The 17124-nt window shown below is 41.2% G+C and overlaps 1 protein-coding gene across 9 annotated transcripts in view; it reads left to right on the top strand.

The window, feature by feature from the left end:
- klc1a (kinesin light chain 1a) overlaps positions 1–17124 on the top strand; it is a 115011-nt gene that overhangs the window by 4691 nt on the left and 93196 nt on the right. For all 9 annotated transcript variants that reach the window (XM_063047876.1, XM_063047927.1, XM_063047900.1 and 6 more), the window contains one exon: positions 13530–13791. In XM_063047876.1, coding sequence (XP_062903946.1) covers positions 13530–13791 — 262 coding nt within the window. The remainder of the gene's footprint in view (positions 1–13529; positions 13792–17124) is intronic.

Raw genomic sequence — 17124 nt, forward strand, 5'->3', positions numbered from 1 at the left:
AAGAGCCATTGAGATTGTGTCTGCCATTGATCTATTGTGGCGATAAGCAAATTGCAGTAGGTCCAGGTCTTTGCTGAGGCAGGAGTTGAGTCTAGCAATGACCAACCTCTCAAAGCATTTCATCATTGTAGATGTGAGTGCTACTGGGAGATGGTGATTAAGGCAGTTCACGTTACTCCTCTTATGTACTGGTATAGTTGTTGCCTTTTTGAAGCAAGTGGGAACTTCCACCCGTAGCAGTGAGAGGTTGAAAATGTCCTTGAATTCTCCCACCAGATGGTTGGCACAAGTTTTCAGAGCGTTACCAGGTACTCCGTCGGGGCCATCCACCTTACGAGGGTTCACCCTCTTGAAAGACAGTCTAACATTGACCTCCGAGACAGCGATCACAGGGGACATCAGGTGCAGCAGGGATCTTCACAGTGAGCATAGAAAGCGTTGCGTTCATTTGGTAGTGAAGCATTGCTCCCATTCATGCTATTGGTTTTCGCTTTGTAGGAAGTAATGTATTGCAAACCCTGCCAGAGTTGCCGTACATCCGATGTTGCCCCCAACCTCGTTCGAAATTGTCTCTTCACCCTTGAAATAGCACTTTGGAAGTCATACCTTGTTTTCTGGTACAGACCTGGGTCACCAACCTTGAATGCCATACATCTAGCCTTCAGCAGACGACGTACCTCCTGGTTCATCCTTGGCTTTTGGTTTGGGAATGTACAGCAAGACGTTGTAGGCACACACTCATCCACACAGGTTTTAATGAAGTCAGTAACAACAGCAGCATACTCATCCTGATTCAAAAATGAATCCCTGAATACAGTCCAGTCCACCGATTCAAAGCAGTCCTATAATCGCTCCTGTGCTTCTCTTGTCCATACCTTCCTGGTCCTCACTACTGGTGCTGCAGTCTTCAGTCTCTGCCTATGCTCAGAGAGTAGATGTACAGCCAGGTGATCAGATTTCCGAAAGTGAGGACGTGGAATAGTACGGTAGGCATCCTTGGTGGTGTAACAATGGTCCAGGATGTTGTTTCCTTTGGTATTGCAAGTGATCTATTGATGGTAATTGTTTACTAATTTTTTTTTCAGATTGGCCTGGTTAAAATCCCCCACTTTTGTATTAAAATAAATACATTCCAGACCATTAGTCCCACCATGTTTATTGATCTGACCCTGTCTGTTCTTCCTACTGAACTTGCTTGACTTGATCTCTATGATTGATCTCCCCAGCTACTCAGGTTTACATTCCTTTCCACATTAGTTGAAGCCTTCCCAGGTGGCACTAGCAAACGTCCCTGCACGGACATAGTGAAACGTCACTGCTCACTTTCCCTTGCATTTCTCACGTGATCTGAAATGTAATTTTTTACATGAGCAGGCATAGTAAGTCATTGATGGAAATTTGATTAATCTTTCACAGCATAGTTGCTAAATATTTGATTTTTTAAAATCTTTAATTTTTTGAAAGATTATTTGGCATTCATCACAATATAATTGCTCTGCCAGCAAAGTATCACTGACTGAGTTTAAGAAGTGATGCCATTACTGGGGACTCTTTGCTTTAACCTAAAGATGTTTAGGTTAAACATATCATTAGCCTATTGCTTTGCCAAAAGGTATTGTGGAATAGCAGATAAGAAATCACAGCTCTAAATTACAACAAAAAAAAATTGGTAATTAACAGTAAAAGGCATCATTGTTGGGGGAGAAAGTGGCTTTCAGCAAGGTGATATTGACCTTTTTATTATGCAGGTAACCTAATGTAATGAGTATGATATTTAGCTCCCTTGACCTGCTAACATATGTATTTCCCAAGTGCTTTAAATGCTGGGTGGTAATGGATGGAGCTGGAGGGATTAACTTTATTTCAGTGAATTCAGAGAAGTTGCCTTTCACCATTTTTCATATTTAAAGAGTACCTTGAATTTTCAGTTTGGAAATGAAATGGCTAATCCATGGAAATATAAAAGTTTCTGTGAACTGCACTAAATAGCCAAGGGAAAATTGAGTGGTAATCAGTAATTCAGTGCAACGTGTTCAGTATTAAAGAATAACACACAAAATGTTGGGGGAACTCAGCAGGCCAGGCAGCACCTATGGAAAAGAGTACAGTGGATGTTTCAGGCAGAAACCCCTTCAGCAGGACTGGAGAAAAAAAGCTGAGTAGATTTAAAAGGTGGGGGGGGGGAGTGAACACAAGGTGACAGGTGAAACCTGAAGAGACAGGGATGAAGTAAAGAGCTAGAAAGTTGATTGTTGAAAGAGACAGAAAACCACGTAAGAAAGAAAAGGGTGGACGAGCACCAGAGGGAGGTGATGGGTGGGCAAGGAGATGTGAGAGGGGGAAAGGGGATAAGAAATGGTGAAGAGGAAGTGGGGTGGGGGGCACTACCAGAACTTTGAGAAAATGATGTTCATGCCATCAGGCTTGAGGCTACCCAAACAAAATATAAGGTGTTGTTCCCCCCAACCTAGGTACGGCCTCATCACGACAGTGGAGGGGGCCATGGATGGACACATAGGAATGGGAAGTGGAATTAAAATGGGTGACCACTGGGAGATCCCACATTTTCTGGCGGAAGGGACATCAGATCCAGTGAAGCGGTCTCCCGGTCTGTATTGGCTCTCATCTATATTCTGGAGGCCACACCAGCAGTACTAGATGTAGTAGATAACCCAACCAGCAGCTGACTATAATCAGGCACTTGAGGTGCTGCATGATGGTGTCTCCAAACAAGAAATTGTCTATTCCAATGCATTTCAAATCATAGCCGCAGACTTCCAACTAGGAATTTTGAAGAAAACTCTACCCAATTACCTTCAACGTATAACCTGTAGCACCTGAGGTCTCAAGACACTAGACCACTGTTATACTAAGATAAGGTATGCCTAACATTCCATTCCCAGATTGCATTTTGGTAAATCAGATCACTTGGCTGGCTGTCTTCTGCCTGCACACAGGCAGAGACCAAAGTAAAGCACCAGGGATTAGGATAACAAAGAGGTGGTCATGGGAGGCAGAGGTGCAGTTACAGGATTGCTTCAAGTTGGTGGACTGGGCTGTGTGCAAGGACTCATCTGTAGACCTCGTTGAATACACCATGGTTGTTATGGACCTTATGAGAACAGTTGTAAACGTGTCCCCCAAAATCATTCAGAGACTTGCCCCAACCAGAAGCCCCCAATGAACCATGGGATCTACAATCTGTTGAAGACCATATCAGAGGTATTCAAGTCTGGTAACCAAGCAAGTTACAAGAGGTCCAGGTATGATCTCCGGAAAGCCATCGTAAGGGTAAAATGGCTATTCGGGACTAAACCTGAATCAGTGAAGGACAATTGTGGCAGGCTTGAATACTGTTACCTTTTATAATGTTAAATCAAGCAACTTAGCTGACACCAGGGCTTTGCTTCCAGGTGAGCTCAATGACTTCTATGCTTGCTTTGACTGTCAAAACATGGAGGAGCCATCATGAACACCCACAGCCCCCAATGATCCTGTAATTTCCATCTCTGAGGCTGACGTGTGAGCAGCCTTCAGGATGGTGAACCTACGAAAAGCATCTGGTGGAGATATGGTACCTGGCCAAATACTAAAAACCTGTAATAAACTGGTTGGAGTGTTCACTGAGATCTTTAACTTCTTACTTGGGCAGTCTGAGGTGCATCAAACCTGGTATGGAAACACCAATGTCCTTCAACAGAAAATCCTCCAAAAAGTAGTGGATATAGCCCAGTCCATCACAGGTAAAGCCTTTCCCACCACTGAGCACATCTACATGAAGTGTTGTTGCAGGAAAACAGCATCCATCATTAGGGACCTCCACCACCCAGGACATGCTTTCTTCTCGCTGCTGCCATCAGGAAGAAGGTACAGGAGCCTCAGGACTAGTTATCACCCTCAACCATCAGGCACTTGAACTAAAGGTGATAACTTAGCTCAACTTCATTTCATTATTGAAATGTTCCCACAACATATGAAAATCAAATATTTAGCAACTATGCTGCTCCAAAATGATAGGAGAAGACAGGAGGGGGAGGGATGGAGGGAGGGATGGAGCCAAGAGCTGGACAAGTGATTGGCAAAGGGGATATGAGAGGATCATGGGACAGGAGGTCCGGGGAGAAAGATGGGGGGAGGCGGGGGGTAGAACCCAGAGGATGGGCAAGGGGTATAGTCAGAGGGACAGAGGGAGAAAAAGGAGAGTGAGAGAAAGAATGTGTGTATAAAAATAACGGATGGGGTACGAGGAGGAGGTGGGGCATTAGCGGAAGTTTGAGAAGTCAATGTTCACGCCATCAGGTTGGAGGCTACCCAGACAGAATATAAGGTAGTGTTCCTCCAACGTGAGTGTGGCTTCATCAGCAACTTTGATGTGTGTTGCTTAAATTTCCAGCATCTGCAGAATTCCTGTTGTTTTCTTTTAATTCTTGTTTGGGGAATTTTTGCTCGTTCTTCCTTGCAAATGGCTTCTAGTTCTGTGAGATTCTTGGGCTGTCTTGCATGCACTGCTCTTTTGAGGTCAATCCACAGATTTTCAATGATATTTAGGTCGGAGGACTGTGAGGGCCATGTTAAAACCTTCAGCTTGTGCCTCTTGAGGTAGTCCATTGTGGATTTTGAGGTGTGTTTAGGATCATTATCCTGTTGTAGAAGCCATCCTCTTTTCATCTTCATTTTTTTTTTAACAGACGGTGTGATGTTTGCTTCCAGAATTTGCTGGTATTTAGTTGAATTTATTCTTCCCTCTACCAGTGAAATGTTCCCCGTGCCACTGGCTGCAACACAAGCCCAAAGCATGATCGATCCACCCCCATCCTTAACAGTTAGAGAGGTGTTCTTTTCATGAAATTCTGCACCCATTTTTCTCCAAACATACCTTTGCTCATTGCAGCCAAAAAGATCTATTTTAACTTCAGTTCACAGAACTTGTTTCCAAAATGCATCCGGCTTGTTTAGATGTTCCTTTGCAAACTTCTGATGCTGAATTTTGTGGTGAGGATGCAGGAAAGGTTTTCTTCTGATGACTCTTCCATGAAGGTCATACTTGTGCAGGTGTCACTGCACAGTAGAACAGTGCACCACCACTCCAGAGTCTGCTAAATCTTCCTGAAGGTCTTTTGCAGTCAAACGGGGGCTTTTGATTTGTCTTTCCAGCAATCCTATGAGCAGTTCTCTGGGAAAGTTTTCTTGGTCTTCCAGACCTCAACTTGACCTCCACCGTTCCTGTTAACTGCCATTTCTTAATTGCATTACGAACTGAGGAAACAGCTACCTGAAAACGCTTTGCTATCTTCTTATAGCCTTCTCCTGCTTTGTGGGCATCATTTATTTTAATTTTCAGAGTGCTAGGCAGCTGCTTAGAGGAACCTATGGCTGCTGATTGTTGGGACAAGGTTTGAGGAATCAGGGTATTTATAAAGCTTTGAAATTTGCATCACCTGTCCTTTCCTAACGATGATTGTGAACAAGCCATTCCCCTAACAAGCTAATTAAGGTCTGAGACCTTGGTAAAAGTTATCTGAGAGCTCAAATCTCTTGGTGCCCAAACTAAAATTGTACAAAACAAAAATAATACACTAATAGAACATAGAATAGTACAGCACAGTACAGGTCCTTCGGCCCACAATGTTGTGCCGACCCTCAAACCCTGCCTCCCATATAAGCCCCCACCTTAAATTCCTTCATATACCTGTCGAGTAGTCTCTTAAATTTCACTAGTGTATTTCCCTCCACCACTGACTAATCTTGCTTACACTGTTGAAAAGAATGTTTCATCTTTAACTTTATGACTTTTGGAGATCAGTTCATCTTCTACTCACTTAACTATTCACAATAACAGAAATTTTGACCAGGAATGCCCAAACTTTTGCATGCCACTGTATATGTTAAAGACTTATGCACAGTACTGTATATCTTATGATTTAATCGTTGTCTAATTGCCTGGGCCCTAACATTCCCCTTCTAAATTAATTTGTCCACTTTTCTTTCTCTGCTTCAAAGCAGTCCTTAAAACTTTAGTTATATTTATGTTCATTTTTCCTCTAATGGCTGAGTGTGAAATTCTGTTTGATGACGCTGCTGGTAATTGCCTCCGAAATTTCAGTACATCAAATAAATACAAGCCATGTTGTTTTAAATCAAAATCTCCAATGAATTTACTGTTGATCAGAACCAATGCAGTAGAGTAATTCAATCCTTTTCCAGTCAAAGTAAAATTTATTATCAAAGTTATGCTACCACCCAATATCTTGAGATTCATTTTCTTACAGGCGTTTACAGGAAAATAAAGGAATACAATAGAATTTATGAAAAACTGTTTATAAACAAGGACTGACAACCATTGTGTAAAAGACGACAAATTGTGCAAATTAAAAAAAATATATTGATACTGAGAACATGAATTGTAAAGAGTTCTTGAAAGTGGTTGTAGAATCAGTTCAGAGTTGTGGTGAATAAAGTTATCCACACTGTATAAGGAGACTGATATTTGTAGGGTAATAAGTGTTCCTTTACCTGGTGGTGTGGGACCCCCCAAGACTTCTGTACCTCCTTTCCAATAGTAGCGATGAGAAGAGAGCAAGACCTGGATAAGCTGTCTGCAGTTTATGAATGCATAATTTATAGACATCCAAATGTACAATAGAGCTGTCATGATATTACTGAATTTAAAAGTTTGACATGCAAACATGCACTCAGTGACCACCTTAATAGGTACCTTCTATACCTAATAAAATTGTCACTGAGTGTATTGGTTGTGCTCTTCTGCTACTGTAGCCTATCCACTTCAAGGTTCAATGTATTGTCCTTTCAGAGATGCTCTTCTGAACACCACTGTTGTAATGCGTATTTATCTGAGTTGCTATTATCTTCCTGTCCATTTCAAACCAGTCTGGTCATTCTCCTCTAACCTCTCATTAATAAGATATTTTCACCCACAGAGCTGCACTCACTGGATTTTTTTTTGTTTTTTTTCACCATTCTCTGTAAACTTTATAGACTGTTGTATGTGAAAATCTCAGGAAATCAGTTTCTGAGATACTCAAACCACTTAGATCGCATTTCTTCCCCATTCTGATGTTTTGTCTGAACAATTGAACCGCTTGACCATGTCTGCATGTTTTTATGCATTAAGTTGCTGCCACATGAGTGGCTGATCAGATATTTGCATTGATGACCAGATGTGCAGGTTTACCCAGTAAAGTGGCCACTGAATGTACATTCTTTCCTTTGAATGGCAGAACTGGTTTTTTTCTCTTTCTCTTTTTTAGCAAGTGTTTCTTATCTTATTTGCTTTTGATACCTCTCATTACAATACTGCGGAGCTATGATCGCCATATTGAGTGTTCTTTTTTAAATGTTTTCTTCTGATTTGTGGACAAACAGAGACCGAACCTGTTCATTATGCATAGATTGTTTGTAGTGTGGTTACAACTGTGTGTTGCTGGAATGAAGAATTGTTTTACTTTGGTCCAATGGAATCTGACATAAACCACTGCAAGAGTTTGGAAAATATTTAGGCCAGTGGCATGTGGTTGTCCATGGAGCAGTAAGGGCAATAAGAGCAAACACTTTACATAGCTAATTTTTTTGTATTCGAAGTAGGACAGCAGCAAGCACTTAAACCCTGAGGCTGATTCTTAAAGATGTTGAAACTGGAAGTTATACATGTTCTTGTTTGGTCCTAGTTTTGCTTCCTGTAGTGTTATTTTTCAAGCCTCTGTTGTTTTTTTACAAGTAAGGTCAGATGAGCCGGTAAGACCAAAATCATTGGCGGCTTTCTCGTTCTCTAGTCAAGGCAAAGGAAACAATAGTGAGCAGTCCATCTGCACTACATTTGAAAATTTCTGATGTAAGCCTCTGCAAGCACTTTGAACCTTGGGGCATTCTGAGCTTTTTTTTTACAGAGCTGCAATAATTATATTACTGGTGTGGTGTTGAATAAAAATAGTTGAAAGCCAATCGGGTAATTATGTGGCCGGAAGAATATATGTTGAAAATGTCAATATAACCAATCCATACACAAGGATATGGACTTTAGCACCAGACATTTTGCTGTTGCATTGACTTTGAGCATTTCAATCCTACATAGGTAATTTCACATGAGGAATACCAATGATTTTCACATGTTTTGACTTGTACGATTAGTTAATTGAAAGTGACCATATTTTGGTTAGTTATTCAAAACAAATTGATGCAGCATGTTCAGATCAGAATATTTTACTGCTAAGATAATGAAATACTTGAAATCTGTTCAATTTCAGTTTGTTTATATTCTTGTACAAATCAATTGGAAATTTGATATTTTAATTAAATTCAATTATAACTAGACAAATTAATATGGACAATAATAATCCAAGAACTGGTGTATTAAATATGTTCTAATTTTGCTCATAAAGTTTAAAGGGGTGGAAGCCAAACTCTTTGCTGATATTATTGAGCCATTTGTATCATTTTTTAAAGTGCTTTACAGTCTGGTGTGAATGAAATACTTATCAAGATTTCCATGTGATGCAATCTTTTGATTCAATACAAGCTCAGTTCTGACACAACAAAATTATATCATCAAGCATTTACAGATTTTCAGATGGAAAAAAATACCCAATTCTTAACTAGCACTGACTTGGTAGTTTATAAATAATAAAATCAATTTTAGTTTTGCTTGAATGTTGCACTCCCAGTTCATTTTCTGTAGGCTTGATTTTAAGGTAACACTAAAATGTTATATAGCAAAATGCTACTTGATCTTTGCCTGGCCCAATTGTTTAGAATATTTTGCATGCATCAGTTTTGAAATGAAGTAGTCTATTAAAAATTAGATAAGGTTACTATAATTAATTTTGCTGGGCATCAAAACAATTTGAAGTTACCAGAATGGTAAATGGTTCTGATGCCCCCCCCCCCCCCCCCCGGAAGCATCAAGTACCTTGTCCACATTGTCATCGAACTGATGCCACTCATCCTCCTTGTTTGCCAGAGGCCACTTCACCCAGTGATGTTCTGATGCTGTAGTTGAGCTTGGGGTTTGGGGTACATGGAAGTTCTGGGCACTCCGGTGATTCCGGGCCTGACTGCTCCTGCGTCTCACCAGGGGTGATTCCTGTGCTCTGTATCCGTTGTTCCTTGCTCAGACGTCTCATCTTGGCCTGGTGGATCCTCAGACCATCTGGGTTCTTACAAACTTTGCCGTAGCCACGTTCCCTACTCGTGGTCAATTGATCATTACCGTAGGTCTTCATCTGCAGGTCTGTTTAGTCTGGGTTCTCATTCTTCCACGCCCCACCCCCCTCCCTGGCTCCCCTGGGGGTATACTTTCAAATGTTACGTAGCTTTGATGGGTTCTTCTTTACAGGAGAAGCAGCTCGGGTTGCTAGCCCTTATAGTCCTGGGTCTGTCTTTCCAAGCCATCCGTCATCTCCCCAGTTGTCGCCTCTTTTTTGTGATAGTCATCTAGTCTCTTCCTGAACGATATGGGCCTGGCCAGGTGGACTGACAGACTGATAGTTATTGTATCATCAGTGATGTAACCCATTATTTCTGCAATATTACTTTGCTGTATGAGATTACTCAGTCAGCTCCATCATGGGCACTAGCATCTGTAGCGTCCTGGACATCTTCAAGGAGCAATGCCTCAAAAAGGACCTACCCTCCCATCACCTAGGACATGCTCTCTTCTCATTGCTACCAACAGGAAGGTGGGACAGGAGCCTGAAGGTGCACACTCACCGATTCAGGAACAGCTTCTTCCTCTCGCCATTGGTAAAGCAACTGTAGCTACCCATTTGGAAGTTTTGATAGCAAAATAGAGCCATGGTATGAAACGACTTTCAATTAATTCTTCCTTTCCCAGAAACTTGAGTTCAAGAAATTAGTAATTTGGTCTTGGTCCAGTCTTCAACCACATCATACCTTGTGCCCAAATGTGCTAATGTGCTTGGATATGGTAGGCTCGCAAAGCTCTCCTGCCCTTAACAGACATCTCTTGAAGAATAGGTCCCATTCTAGGACATTACTTTTAAAAGGCTTTGAAGTGGTTTTAAATGTGTCGCAGAGAAGCACTTAACTACCAAATAGATGTAAATGATATAAAGTAGTAAAAACATGTCATCTATTTAATATGCTGCAGAATTATAGTAAGTAATTATATGGGCTGGCCAGTGGTGTAGTGGTATTAGCGATGGACTTTGAGGCAGATGGTCCTGATTTTGAATCCAACCAGGTCTCAACCTGGGCCGCAGCGGTATCTGTGTGGAAGAGAGGCCTGGCAATCTACCTTCCGTATCTTGCCATGAAAACTCTATGGACAACTACATTATCCATGGGGTTGCCATGAGTTGATGAGAACTCAACGGCATTCGAGTTGTCTACAATTAGGTGAATGGTATCTTAGGCATAAAGCTGACCCTTTGTTCTATCGCAGTTCTCCACTACTAGATTCAATGAGTAGTTGAGTGGGAAGATTATGTGCTGGTAATGGAACAGCCTGCCACCCAGCTTCTCTTGGGCTTTTGCATTTGGACATGCTTGCATGGAGGGCTGAACATGTAGAGCATGTGTTCAAGATTGTATGTCAAAGGACGTGTTGTAGGGGCAACTCGAACTGCAACACAGGAGGATATGTGTGAATTTGAATGTGGAGAGTTGGTCTACAGGTGTCCCCCGCTTTTCAAACGTTTGCTTTACGAAACCTCGCTGTTAACAAAAAACCTACATTAGTTACCTGTTTTCGCTAACAGAAGGTGTTTTCACTGTTACGAAAAAAGGCAGCGCGCGCCCCAAGCAGCCAAGCTCCTCCCCCGGAACTGTATTCTAGCCAGCATTGCTTAAACACGTGCCTGTGAGCAGCCGTTAGCAAGATGAGTTCTAAGGTATCGGAAAAGCCTAAAAGAGCTCATAAGGGTGTTATACTTCGCGTAAAACTAGACATAATTAAGCGTTTCGATCGTGGTGAATGAAATAAGGACAAAGTGAGTTTGGCTTGTGGAAATTGATGAAGATGATGTTGAAGAGGTTTTGACATCCCATGACCAAGAACTGATACATGAAGAGCTGATGCAATTGGAAGAGGAAAGGATAACAATCGAAACCGAATGGAGTAGCGAACGGACCGAAAGTGAAGTCGTCCAGGAACTGAACGTGAAGCAACTGCGTGAGATTTTCGCTGCAATGATTGCAGAAAAGTACGACTTTAATTTTGAAAGGGTACGTAGGTTTGGGGCATATTTGCAGGATAGTTTGAGTGCTTACAAAGAACTGTATGATAGAAAAATGCGCGAGGCTAAGCAGTCAAGCATAATGTCGGTTTTCAAGCCTTCCACAGCAGACAACGAACCTTGACCTTCGACATCAAGGCAGGCAGACATAGAAGATGATGACCTGGCTGCCCTGGTGGAAACAGATGATGATAAGATGACACCCCAGTGTCCCACCACCCCAACCTCCGGGCCGCGGACTGATACATTGCCGTGGAGAATGCAGCGGTAGCCGGGACGCACCCAACACATCTTTAAGAAAAAAGCCGAAATAAACAAGCTAATTAATTAGGTGCCACTCGGCACGTAAATGTCAGCCCAGATCAGAGGCGATTGCCGATTGCGTCACCTCTGATCTTAGCTGACATTTACGTGCTGGGCGGCACCTAATTAATTAGCTTGTTTATTTCGGCTTTTTTCTTAAAGATGTGCTGGGTGTGTCCCAGCCACTGCTGCACCGCTGTATGCTTCATGGATCGGTATCGGTCCGCGGCCTGGAGGTTGGGATCACTGCACCACCCCAACCTCCTACGACTCAGCCTAACACACCATCATCAGTGTGCTCGGCGCTGTCTTCCTGATTCCAGTAAGTGATACTACACTGTACATACATTATTTCTACTTTATATAGGCTGCGTATTTTTATGTGTTATTTGGTATGATTTGGCAGCTTCATAGCTTAAAGGTTACTGGAGAGTGTTTCTGCCGAGAGTGCTTGCGTGAGATTTTCGCTACAGAGAACAGTGCGGCAGTGATTGTAGAGAAGTATTTCTACTTTATATAGGCTGTGTATTTATCATATCATTCCTGCTTTTACGATATGTTACTGTTATTTTAGGTTTTATGTGTTATTTGGCATGATTTGGTAGGTTATTTTTTGGGTCTGCGAACACTCACAAATTTTTCCCATATGAATAAATGGTAATTGCTTCTTCACTTTATGACATTCCAGCTTACGAACCGTTTCATAGGAACGCTCTACCTTCGGATGGCGGGGGAAACCTGTATCATTCTGGGAATGTTATTTACTTGCTAAGTGATACCTTCCTCAATACCAAAGGGAAACATTGACAGAATAAATTTGTTACATCTCTTTTCATCTATTAAGATTTTGGTTACTGTTTTGTTCAGTTGTTTCTGGTTGGAAGTAGTGATTTATTACAGTGGGAGATGGAGTCTCAAGTGATCGTATTGAGCTTCATGAATGTTACAACTGCACTCGTGTGAAAGTAAACGCAAACACAAGGAAATTTGCAGATGCTGGAAATTCAAGCAACACACATAAAAGTTGCTGGTGAACACAGCAGGCCAGGCGGCATCTCTAGGAAGAGGTACAGTCGACGTTTCGGGCTGAGACCCTTCATCAGGACGAAGGGTCTTGGCCTGAAACGTTGACTGTACCTCTTCCTAGAGATGCCGTCTGGCCTGCTGCGTTCACCAGCAACTTTAATGTGAAAGTAAACAATATTTTTGTCATGTTTCCTTGTTGATAGTGTTAAGTCTTTGATGCTCTTGTTATTGAATATTCAGCCTTTGGCCTGCTCTTGTAGTCATTTTATTTATGTGATGGACTTGCTAAATATTTGGTCAGTAATGATCACCAAGTTATAGAGGAATTGGCTTTATTAATGTTGAATGCCGAGGAAAAGTGATTAATCTTAGAAATTATGTTGTAAGGTACAAATGTTCTTTGCTTGCAGCACAATTCAGAATATATTCTAAGATTTGCTGCATGTGACAAGATCTGTTATATATCTGAAGGGCACTGAATGTAATGCCCCATTTCTGACTTTTTATGATAGAGGGATATTTATTTGTGTTTTGTTTAGGAAATTGAGTGAAATCAACCTTGGCTAAGGACCAACTTGGCAGTACAGAAAATATTAACTGTTTAGTAATTTTAGTTAGTTTTATAGTGCATCAGTATGAATCTGTTGTATTTTTTATAGTAGCTCTGATGGAATCACTGCAGTAGTTTTATGGAGTCTTAATATGCTTATAATACTTTGCCTTGCTTGCCTTTGGGTTTGAAATCTGTATTTGTTATGTAGTGACTTTAAACAATTTGAATCCCATTCGTGTTTGTTTGTATTAATTTGAATCCCATAATCCACTTTCATTTAAAGTTGGAATGATTCTAAATCTTTGGTACATTGCTACCACTGCAGAATTACTTAAAAGCAAATTTGCCATCCTCGTCAAGAATTTTAGTCAAACATTTATATTTAATTAGTGTTTATATACTTTTGCCATCTGTTAACACCATGATTTTTTTTTCAGGATGTACGACACCATGTCTACAATGGTCTATTTAAAGGAAGATAAATTAGAAAAACTCTCTCAGGAAGAGATAATTGGAAAAACAAAACAAGTGATTCAGGGGCTTGAGGCGTTAAAAAACGAGCACAACTCCATTTTACAGAGCTTGTTGGAAACCCTAAAATGTCTGAAAAAAGATGATGAGGTGAATTTGGTTGAAGAAAAATCCAACATGATTCGCAAGTCCTTGGAAATGTTAGAACTTGGTCTCAGTGAAGCACAGGTAAATTTTGCCAAAGTTGTTTAAGATTTTTATTTTATCTACAATGGAATCCAGTTAATTGGGACACATTGGGGCCAGTAACATTTTGGCCCAATTAAGTGTCTGCCCCATTTAGCTGAAGTTTCATGGAAATAGTTAAAAATGTATATATTTTTTAAAGAAAGACAAACTACTGTTTAATTGAGTAAGAAATTATGTGTTTAAATGAAATACAGAACAAATTGGAACACTATCAATACTAATACAGTACTATAAAACTGTTTATAAGTTCCTAATAATTATTGACAGGGGAATTGATCCAGTGTATGCATTCTATTGACTTTAAATGAATAAAATCAGCACAGACACCTGGTGTAGATAATGGACTGCCTTCATACAATGTTATCAATGATTGCATCATCCAAATGTTCATTTTCGTTGTAACATTCAAGATGATTGTTGATCCTTCAAATTCTTCGAAGTACCAAACTTCTGGGGGTAGTGAAATTGTTTCATTTTCACTCCTGACTATTTAAAGGCATCTCCAAGCCTGAATGCTTGAAACCACAGTGAGCAAACCAGTTCAGAATTGTCTTAATTCTTTTTTCTTGCATGCTATTAGTGATTAAAAATCAATGCTTTTTGAATACAATTGCACGCAACTGGCACTATTTACAAAATTTTGCTTTAAGCACAGTGTGTCTGACAGCCACATGTGCTCATGTCCGATGCTACTTAGAAACTGTTCTGCAACAGTCTCCTGCCCCAGTTAAGCAACATAGTGTCCTGAATAAGTGGCTGCCCCAGTTAACTGATGCCCAATTAACCAAAATCCACTGTATTTAAACATGTTCTGTATCCTCTAAACATAACTTTATTCAGTCTTATATTCTGCTACACTTGTTAGTAAGGCAGGCAACAATATCTTTTTGAAGATTGAAAACTTTGCCATTTTGCAGCTTCTGACTTACAAATAAATTCCAGAAATCCTGGACAATCAGGCACCATATCAAGAGAGAAGTATGTTGATGTTTCAGTTCAAAGACTTTTCAGTGTTACGCAAAGTAATATTCTGAGAAATTTCTCCTCACTGCGGCTTAAAGCTTGGACTGATTTTGGAATTGTGCTGCTACCTCTAGGTGGGAAAAATCAGACTGTCAAGCTGTTTAATAATATCATTAAATGAAATAAATTCCAGCCTATTTCAGGTGACCAAGGCACCATGCTAGTGCTTTACTGTGAAAGCAGTTGCTCTCAGCTTACTGGACAAATGCAATGATTATCATCACATTGATTGATGCAGATCACAAATAACTGCTTGCAAAGTTAAGTTTTTGGGATTACCAATCAGTGTTTGGGATTGATTAGCAAGGGCAAATTAAAGGAAGGCAGGGGCAAGTGCAGTGGCCACTGTCAGAGTAGTGATCTTGAGGATTTAGCTCTTCGAGGCTTGTGCGAAGGGAGGCTTCAGTCAAAGAAAACAAAGGAAAGAAAAGCTCAAGGTTAAGTCTTTTTCCGTTCCTTCCTTTATATCTGCTCATCTGGGTCAGTGCCAGGCAGGAGAGTGGAATGCTCCCCTTGTGGGATGTGGGAAGGCAGGGAGACTCCAGTGTCCCTGATGACTACGTCTGCATGAAGTGCATCCAGCTGTAGCTTCTAACAATCCATGTTAAGGAGTTGAAGCTGGAACTGGATGAACTTCAGATCATTCGGGAGGCTGAGGAAGTGATTGATAGGATATAGTTACACCCAAGGTGCAGGACACAGGAGAGTGGGTGACAGTCATGAAGGGGAAAGGGTTTAAGGAGCCAGTGCAGAGAACCCCTGTGGCCATCCCCTCAACAACAGGTATATTACTTTGGATACTGTTTGGGCGGGGGAGGGGGGAAAGAAATTGACCTAACAGAGGAAAGTCACAGTGGTTGGATCTCTGGCATTGAGTCTCTGGCAAAGAGAAGGGGGAGAAGAGGATGCTGTTGTGATAAGGGATTTGTTAGGGGAATGGACAGGAGTTTCTGTGGGCGAGAACGAGAGTCCTGATAAATATGTTGCCAGGGTGTGGGATTTCTCAAATAGTGTCCTCAGCATTCTTAAGTAGGAGGGTGAACAGCCTGAAGTTCAATGTAGGTATCAATGACATGGGTAGGACAAGTGACGAGGTTTTGCATAAGAAGTTAAGTGCTGGTAAAGGGCAGGACCTCCAGGGTTGTGATCTCAGGATTGCTACCAGTGCCATGTGCTAGTGAGGCCAGAACTAGGAAGACTATCCAGTTTAATACATGGCTAAGGAGTTGGTATAGGAGGCAGGACATAAGATTTTTAGATCATTGGGCTCTCTTCCAGGGAAGGTGGGACCTGTACTTTAGATACAACTTGCACCTGAAGTGGAGGAGGCCTATGATTAAATAGGCAGTAGTCAGCATAGTTTCTTCAAGAGAAAATCTTGCCTGACAAATCTGTTTGAATTCTTTGACGAAATAACAAGTAGGATAGACAAAGGAGAGTCAGTGGATGTTGTGTGCTTGGATTTTCAGAAGGCCTTTGACAAGGTGCCACACATGAGGCTGCTTAACAAGCTATGAACCCATGGTATTACAGGAAAGATTCTAGCATGGATAAAGCAGTGGCTTATTTGCAGGAGGCAAAGATTGGGACTAAAGGAAGCCTTTTCTGGTTGGCTGCCTGTGACTAGTGGTGTTCTACAAGGGTCTGTGTTGGGTTCGATTCTTTTTACGCTATATGTTGATGATTTGAATGATGGAATTGATGGCTTTACTGCAAAGTTTGCAGACGATATAAAGATGGGTGGAGGGGCAGATAGTTTTGAGGATGTAGAAAGGCTACAGAAGGACTTGGACATATTGGGAGAATGAGCAAAGGAATGGCAGAAGTGCTGGGAGAAGAAATGAAAGGATTGAGAAAATATAGAAACCTGAGGCACAAAGGTACTTGGAGTCCTTTTGCGGGATTCCCTAAAGGTTAATTTGCAGGTTGAGTCTGTGGTGAGGAAGACAAATGCAATATTAGCTTTCATTTCAAGAGGACTAGAATATAAAAGCAAGGATGTAATGTTGAGATTTCATAAAGCACTGGTGAGGCCTCACTTGGAGTATTGTGAGCAGTTCTGTGCCCCTTATCTTAAAAAGGATATGCTGAAACTGGAGAGGGTTCAAAGGAGGTTCATGAAGATGATTCCAGGTTTGAATGGCTTGCCATATGAAGAGTGTTTGATGGCTTTGGGCCTGCGTTCACTAGATTTCAGAAAAATGATGGGGTGACCTCATTGAAATCTATTGAATGCTAAAAGGCTTTGATAGAGTGGATGCGGAGAGTCCTAAGGTAGGATCAGAGGAC

This window comes from Mobula hypostoma, chromosome 1 (genome assembly GCF_963921235.1).
Source record: "Mobula hypostoma chromosome 1, sMobHyp1.1, whole genome shotgun sequence".
Classification (NCBI taxonomy): Eukaryota; Metazoa; Chordata; class Chondrichthyes; order Myliobatiformes; family Myliobatidae; genus Mobula; species Mobula hypostoma.